The 8,580-nt window shown below is 45.5% G+C and overlaps 1 protein-coding gene across 2 annotated transcripts in view; it reads right to left on the bottom strand.

Annotated features, from left to right (window-relative positions):
- RHCE (Rh blood group CcEe antigens) overlaps positions 1-8,580 on the bottom strand; it is a 57,797-nt gene that overhangs the window by 674 nt on the left and 48,543 nt on the right. The window contains exon 10 of one of the 2 annotated variants that reach the window (XM_054539961.2): positions 7,906-7,979. The exons of the other annotated variant lie outside the window; for it this stretch is intronic. Coding sequence (XP_054395936.1) covers positions 7,906-7,979 — 74 coding nt within the window. The remainder of the gene's footprint in view (positions 1-7,905; positions 7,980-8,580) is intronic. 2 annotated transcript variants of the gene reach the window in all.

Raw genomic sequence — 8,580 nt, 5'->3', positions numbered from 1 at the left:
CTGTAAAAGCAAAACAAACATTTTTATTGCAGATGAACCCACATACTGATTTTGGCTTGATCTCTTGAAACAGCCTAAATGTCTCATTACAAAGACCTTAGAAATTCTTTAATAAAATCTGAATTGGAAGAGATCTTAGATATATAGGTTTTATTTCATCTAACGTTTTACATGGATTGTTGATAAATGGCCATCTGGCTTTTATTTGAATGCCTCCAAAGACAGAGGACTCACTACTGCAATATGAAGTAGCTCATTCCATTTGGCAGACAGTTGAGATATTAGAAATTTATACTGCACCTCCCCTGAGCCTAGTTAAATTCTTTGGAGAAGCGTAGAGAAAAAATATTTTTCTTCTACATGCCAGTTTTTGTGGGTTTTTTTGTTTTGTTTTGTTTTTGAGATGGAGTTTCGCTCTTGTCTCAGGCTGGAGTGCAGTGATGCAATCTCAGCTCACTGCAACCTCTGCCTCGTGGCTTCAAGCAATTCTCCTGCCTCAACCACCCCAGTAGCTGGGATTACAGGCACCTGCCACCATGCCCGGCTAATTTTTGTGTTTTTTAGTAGAGACGGGGTTTCACCATGTTGGTCAGGCTGGTATCAAAACTCCTAAACAGGTGATCCACCCGCCTCGGCCTCCCAAACTGCTGGGATTACAGGCGTAAGCCACCGTGCCCGGCCTACATGCCAGTCTTTCAAGTGTTTGAAGAGCCTTCTTAGGTCTCCTTTGGCCTTCTCTTCTGCAAGCTGTGCGTGTGCTGAGTTCTGAAGTGGTGCCACACCACAGCCTACCACACAGCATCACTGCATGTGGCATAAACTGGGACCACAGAACTCTGAAACCGGAAATCAGGGTAGCTAACACTTGTTTGCTAACATTTCACATACATTATCTCCTTTAAACCCTAACAACACAGTGAGACAGTAACTGTTATCTCCATGTCAGAGATGACGAGACTGAAGCTACAAGATCACAGAGCTGGCAGTGGTAGAACCCAGATCTGTCTGACTCCAGAGCACAAACTCTTAGAACATGGGATTTGATCTCATTTTATAGAGGAAGAAACTGAGCCCCAGAGAAGTGACCTACCCAAGGTCACCAGCCTGCCAGTGGGTGAACTAGGAGTAGAATTCAGATCTGCCTCCCAGAATACTGGCCCTCCCCGAGGCTGGGGGAGTCTGTTGGCAGGCTGCTGATGTGTTTTCCTACTTTACTTTTTTTTAATATATATATTTTTTGAGACAGAGTCTCCTCACTCTGTCGCCCAGGCTGGAGTGCAGTGGCATGATCCCAGCTCACTGCAGCCTCCCCCTGGGGGTTCAAGTAATTCTGCCTCAGCTTCCCAAGTAGCTGAGATTACAGGTGTGCACCACCACACCCAGCTAATGTTTTTGTATGATTTTGTTTTATTTTGAGATGGAGTCTCCCTTTGTCCCCCAGGCTGGAGTGCAGTGGCACAATCTCGGCTCACTGCAACCACTGCCTCCCCAGTTCAAGCCATTTTCCTGCCTCAGCCTCCTGAATAGCTGGGACTACTGGTGTGCGCCACCACGCCTGGCTAATGTTTGTACTTTTAGTAGAGACAGGGTTTCACCATGTTGGCCAAGCTGTTCTTGAACTCCTGACCTCAAGTGATCTGCCCACCTCAGCCTCCCAAAGTGTTGGGATTACAGGTGTGAGCCACTGCGCCCGGCCTGTTTTCCTACTTTACTTTAAAAGCTGGCTCTCCTTGTGTTGTTGAACAAGCATTTGTTGGGCCCTTACTGTGTCTCTAGAACATTTATTTGAAATCAGAAGTAGGGGTGATACTACTGTGACAAGAGTAGGTTTTTAAAACTTTGTGTAAAACAGCAAGAGGGACTCAACACATTTTGTTATGTTTTTGTACCAAAACAGTAGTGTTTATATTTCTTGGCAATAAAATCATTTTTAAAAATAAACTGCAAATACTCATTCAGAAGCCAATGGATGATCTTCAGCACATTGCAGTTATTTCAGAATTCGGCCTACATGCTTAATTCGATCACTCTGCTTCACTCTCAAACTTTCATTGTAGGCATTGCTTCCCCACTCAAACCTTTGGGAGTTTCCCGTTTGCCTCAAGGATGAAACTGAAGTGGCTCTAGCCACCTTTCAGCCTTTTCACACACTGCCGAGCCAGGTTGCTCACGCTGCTTCTGTTCTTGCAGATGCTCCCCACCCGCCCCCTCCGCTTGCTTGGAATGCCTTGCACTTCCTGCTGCTTAGCCAAATCCAACACAACTCCATGCTCCGTTCTCCCCCACCTCCCTATGACCTCTCCCTCCTCTCATTCCAGCAGCTACTGCCAGGATTGCTTGTTTCGTATTTTACATTATTTGTATTTATTTATTTTTATTTATTTTTTGAGACAGAGTCTCACTCTGTCGCCCAGGCTGGAGTGCAGTGGCGCGATCTCAGCTCACTGTAACCGCCACCTCCCGGGTTCAAGTGATTTTTCTGCTTCAGCCCCCTGAGTAGCTGGGATTATAGTCACGCACCACCACACCTGGCTAATTTTTTATATTTTTGGTAGAGATGTGGTTTCACCATATTGGCCAGGCTGGTCTTGAACTCCTGACTTGAAGTGATCTGTCGGCCTCAGCCTCCCTAAGTGCTGGAATTACAGGCCACCAGCCAGAATTAGTTTTAAGAAGTGCATGTCAGTGAGCCCTTGTGTTTTGCAAAGCATGAAATAAAATCCATGGTTTATTAAACTGAAATAAAGAAGGGAACTGTTTATTCTTTTAATGAAAGCAGAAGACACATGAAAGATTGTGTTATAAACTGAAGTTTTGGCCAGGCATGGTGGCTCACGCCTGTAATCCCAGCATTTTGGGAGACTGAGATGGGCAGATCACCTGAGGTCAGGAGCTCGAGACCAGCCTGGCCAACGTGGTAAAACCCTATCTCTACTAAAACTCCAAAAATTAGCCGTGGTGGCAGGTGCCTGTAGTCCCAGCTACTTGGAAGGCTGAGGCAGGAGAATCGCTTGAACCCGGGAGGCAGAGGTTGCAGTGAGCCGAGATCACACCATTACACTCTAGCCTGAGCTATAGAGCAAGACTCTGTCTCAAAAAAATAAAAAAACAAAATAATAAACAAACAATTTTTGTAAATAAGTATCTGGTGAGGACCACTGTAAACTGCAGGAGGATAGGAGATTAGCATATCTGGCTCCTTGAGACCCATAACTATATTTTATTTAGAATTATCTCTCTGGTACTTCACATCATGTCACAAATTAGGTAATACACACGTAGTGGAATGAATTAGCAAATGATGAGTGCATTTTAATAAACCATCGGAGGATGAGATGGGTGCCCTTGGGGAGTGGTGAGTGCTCCCTCCCAGAAGTGCCAGGCGTGATCTGGCCAACCAGTGAGGCAGTGGCTGAGCTGGCTTTAATGTCTTTCCAATCCTGGCAGTCAGTTCTATGAAATTCAATAAGAGTATTTAAAATGTCTTGTTGGATGGTTTGCAAAAAAAAAAAAAAAAAAAAAAAATCACCCCTGGATTTATCAGCTTTGCAAGTTTGCATCCTTGCCTCTTTAATGGATATTTGGCTTTCAACTGCAAGCTGAGAATGGTACACTGCCGAATAAATGGTCCTACTCAACTGCGAGAAAACAAGTCAGAAGATTTCTGGGGGTGGGGTGGGGGTGGAATAACTTTTCTCTAGTAACTGTACCCAACACATATGTGGGGTGTCTTTGGAGCCAAAAGACATCAAATTTCTTCCTTTCTATGCATTAGTTCTGTCATTTTGGGCAAGTTACTTAATCTCTCTAGGCCTCCATTTCATCATCTTCAAGACTGAGATACTTACTTTTTTTTTTCTTTTTTGAGACATAGCCTTGCTCTGTCACCCAGGCTGGAGTGCAGTGGCGCAATCTCGTCTCACTGCAATCTCCACCTCCCGGGCTCAAGCAATTCTCCTGCCTCAGCTTCCCAAGTAGCTGGGATTACAGGCATCCACCACCACGCCTGTCTAATTTTTTTTTTTTTGTATTTTTAGTAGAGACAGGGTTTCACCACGTTGACCAGGCTGGTTTCAAACTCCTGACCTCAAGTAATTTGCCCACCTCAGGCTCCCAAACTGCTGGGATTATAGGCATGAGCCACCGCACCTAGGCGAGATACTTACTTTTATGCAGGATTGTTGTGAGGATAAAATCAGGTAATGTGGAAAAGCACCTAGCACAAAATCAGAAACTGTAGGCTTGCAATATGATAGCTCTTATGCTCACACATTCCCTTGTGGTTGGCTAAATCCCTAGTAATAAACGTTCACATTCATGTGGTGGTTTGCATTTTACAGAATGTTGTTACAGACATTATTACCTCACTTGATCTTTAAAATAACCCAGTGAAGTAGAACAAAGATTACTACTATTATTTTACCAGTGAGAGAGGTCGAGGAACTTGCCTACATAATACATGCATTAATACATAATACATTACATAATACGTGACATTACAGAATGATGGCAAACATCGGGTTTCCTCATTCGAAATTCACACTCATTCTAGTTTACCTGTTGCTGCAATGGCTAGTGTTAGATGGGGTTCCTCAGATTTCCTTAATTTATCCAGCAAATATTTTTTTTCAGAGACAGGGTCTCATTCTGTCACCCAGGCTGGAGTGCAGTGGCACAATCATGGTTCTCTGCAGCCTTGGCCTCCTGGGCTCAAGAGATCCTCCCGTCTCAGTAATCCCCAAAGTGCTGGGATTACACGTGTGAGCCACTGCACCTGACCTATCCAGCAAATATTTATTGCAACTCAAGTGACTGAGCTGGAGATTTGTCCTGTTTGTGGTATCCTTGGTTGATTAGCATAGTACTTGGTATAGAATAGTTATTCAATAAATACTTGAGGAATGAATGAATAGATTAAACCAATTTTCCGAGTCCTTTCGATAGAGTACCCTGATTCTGCTAAATAGGCACGAACACTTGCAGAGGACAAAGAGAGATTGGCTGTTGGGAGAAGCCAGGAGCTGACGGCTGCAGAGAGAAGCTGATGAAGTCAGTTACACGCAACAACACGGATGATTCTCAGAATAATCATGCTGAGCAAAAGAAGCCAGACCACGGGGAGTACATGCTGCATGATTCCCTTTGTGTAACATTACAGAGGGCTGGGCACAGTGGCTCACGCCTATAATCCCAGCATTTTGAGAGGCCAAGGCAGGAGGATTGCTTGAACCCAGGAGTTCGAGACCAGCCTAGGTAACACGGTGAAACCCCATCTCTACAAAGAAATACAAAAATTAGCCTGGCATGGTGGCATACACCTGTGGTCCTAGCTACTCAGGAGGCTGAGGGGGGAGGATCACCTGAGCCTGGGGAGGTTGAGGCTACAGTGAGCCATGATGGTGCCACTGCATTACAGTCTGGGTGACAGAGTGAGACCCTGTCTCAGACAAAAAAATTACAGAAAATGCAAACCTTAGTGACAGAAAGTAGTTCAGTGGTTGCCTTTGGGTGGGACCAGGTGGGTAGGGAGGGAGGAATTTCAAAGGAGCAGGAGGAAGTGTGTGGAAGTGATGGGTATGCTCCTTGTCTTGATGGTGGTGATGGTCTCTTCAGTGTATAAATACGTTAAAATGTATCAAATTATATACTTTTGTGATACCCTAACTTGTATTAACTTGACTGACTCTCTCTTAGCTAGGAAAGCTGGAGGGATTCCATTTGGCTCCTTCATTTGCAAGACGTTAAGGGCTCCTTACCCACCCCCTTCCTCAAGGACTTAACTTGTGCAAGCTGATTCCCAGCATATCAAAGAGTGCAATTAGCTGATAAGGTACTGTGGCAAGCTATGTCCGCAGTGCCCAGGAATTTGCCCAGGTGATAGTACTCTAAAGCCCCCGCGTTTGTGTCCGGCAGATAGCACGCAAAGCCCCCGCACCTATCACCTTGTGAAGGATTTAAAGCTCCTGCACCTGGAACTGTTTGTTTTCCTGTAACCATTTGTCTTTTTAACTTTTTTGCCTGTTTTACTTCTGTAAGATTGCTTCAGCTCAATTCCCCCTCCCCTTTCTTAACCAAAGTATTAAAGAAAATCTAGCCCCTTCTTTGGGGCCGCGAGAATTTTGAGCACTAGCCGTCTCTCGGTCATCGGCTAATAAAGGACTCCTGAATTAGTCTCAAAGTGTGGTGTTTCTCTATAACTCACTTGGTTACAACACTTTAAATATGTACAATTGTTTTGTTTTGTTTTTGAGACAAAGTCTCGCTCTGTCACCCAGGCTGGAGTGCAGTGGCATGATCTCAGCTCACTGCAAACTTCGCTTCCCAGGTTCAAGTGATTCTCCTGCCTCAGCCTCCCGAGGAGCCGGGATCACAGGCACCTGCCACCACGCCTGGCTAATTTTTGTATTTTTAGTGGAGACGGGGTTTCACCGTGTTTCCCAGGCTGGTCTCAAACTCCTGACCTCAAGTGATCCACCCGCCTTGGCCTCCCAAAGTGCTGGGATTACAGGCATGAGCCACCATACCCAGCCTAAATATGTACAATTGATTGTATGCCAATTATACCTCAAAAAGCTATTTGAAGAGAAAGGAGAGGAAGGAGAAGGAAAAGAAGGGGCAGGGTCTCTCCCCAGGTTCTCTCTGTTTGACCCCTCATGCACAGGTGTCCAAGCCCATAATAAGGCTGCTTCTCTGTCTCGTTAGTGAGCAGCATCTTGGGTGCTGGGTGGGGCAAGCATTGGCCTGGAACTCAGAAGGCCTGGGTTCTGGTCTTGGCTCTGCCACTCACAAAGGTACAACACCGGGCAGCAGCCTGACCACTGTTGGCCTGGACTTGCTGTGGTCCAGCTGGTCCAGCCTAACCACAGCATTGACCAGAGGATGGCCTAAGGGGACACATCAGAGTGCTGCGTGAACTATGAGTGTAGGTCAAAGGGAGGAGAGTGGGAGGGGAGGCAGGGAGTGAGCCCCAACCTTCTTTACCTTCTTTCTAGCCCGGTCACAACAACAAACGCTACAATGTAACACGGGACCCTCAGCAGCTGCTGAGTTGTTTGAGCTCTATGTCCCTTTGCTAAGTGACCTCAGACTCCTGTACTACAAATTTTTTTGTGCCTGCTTGTTATCATTTACCAAGAGCTGTGTTCAGGACTCAGCCTGGATACTCACGCACTGTAAGATTTTTTTTTTTTTTTGAGACAGAGTGTCAGCTCTTGTCGCCCAGGCTGGAGTGCAGTGGCGCGATCTCAGCTCACTGCAACCTCTGCCTCCTGATTTCAAGCGATTCTCCTGCCTCAGCCTCCCGAGTAACTGGGATTATAGGCATGTGCCACCACGCCCAGCTAACTTGTGTATTTTTAGTAGAGATGCGGTTTCGACATGTTGGCCAGGCTGGTCTCGAACTCCTGGCCTCAGGTGATCGCCCCACCTCAGCCTCCCAAACTGCTGGGATTACAGGCGTGAGCCACTGCGCCCGGCCAGCTGCAAGATCTTGATAAGTCATGTCTCCACTCTTAGCATCTGTCAAAAAAGGGGTTGGACTCGAAGGCTTGAGGTTTCTTCCAGCTTTTGCATTGCGGGGTTCTGTCACCCGCATGTCAAACTATTTGGCTACGCTGAGGACTGCAGATGCGGGGAGGGGAAGTGTGGCCAGTGAAAGCTGTCTCATCCCTGACTCTGAATGAATTTGAGGTATCAGGGAAATGGTGACCTTTACCACCTCCCCGCCACCCTCCCCCACACACATGCATATCATGGGTTTGTTCCTCCTCCAGTTCCTCCTGCAATGCTCCTTACTCCATTTTTGTTTTTGTTTTACTCATAAACAGCAAGTCAACATATATACCCAGGTATGTTTTTAAGTTCATGCACTCAAAATCTAGCACGTTAATAAGTGAAAAGTCTTACCTCCCAGAAAGCTTGGTCATCAAAATATTTGGCCACATGAGGTGCTTTCCATATCTTGAGATTTAGGAGCAAACCTGTTTAAATGCATAATTTAATGTTAAAACATTTGGAGCACAGGGTTTTTAATCTCAAGATTAATCGAAATATTGTGTGTCAAAACGACAGTATCTCAACAGAAATCCTTTTTCTCCCACAATTGAAAGACAAATAAATGGAAGCCCTGTCATTCCTGGACCAGCTTAATTCTGTAGACTATTTTATTTTATTTTATTTTATTTTATTTTATTTATTTTGAGACAGAGTCTCACTCTATCGCCCAGGCTGGAGTACAATGGCGTGATCTCGGCTCACTGCAACCTCTGCCTCCCAGGTTCAAGCGATTCTCCTGCCTCAGCCTCCCAAGTAGCTAAGATTATAGGCGCCTGCCACCACATCCAGCTAATTTTTTTTTTTTTTTTTTTTTTTTTTTTTTTTTTTTTTTTAGTAGAGATGGGGTTTGACCATGTTGGCCAGGCTGGTCTCGAACTCCCGACCTCAGGTGATCCACCCACCTCAGCCTTCCAAAGTGCTAGTATTACAGGCATGAGCCACCACACCCAGCCGATTCTGTAGACATTTTTTTTTTTTGAAAAAAAGAACTGGGAATGGCAGTGTACTGAGCAGTACATGAAAGCC

Source organism: Pongo abelii, chromosome 1 (assembly GCF_028885655.2).
Source record: "Pongo abelii isolate AG06213 chromosome 1, NHGRI_mPonAbe1-v2.0_pri, whole genome shotgun sequence".
NCBI lineage: Eukaryota > Metazoa > Chordata > Mammalia > Primates > Hominidae > Pongo > Pongo abelii.
Note: the sequence above shows the minus strand (reverse complement) of the source record. Positions and strands in the feature narration are given on the sequence as shown.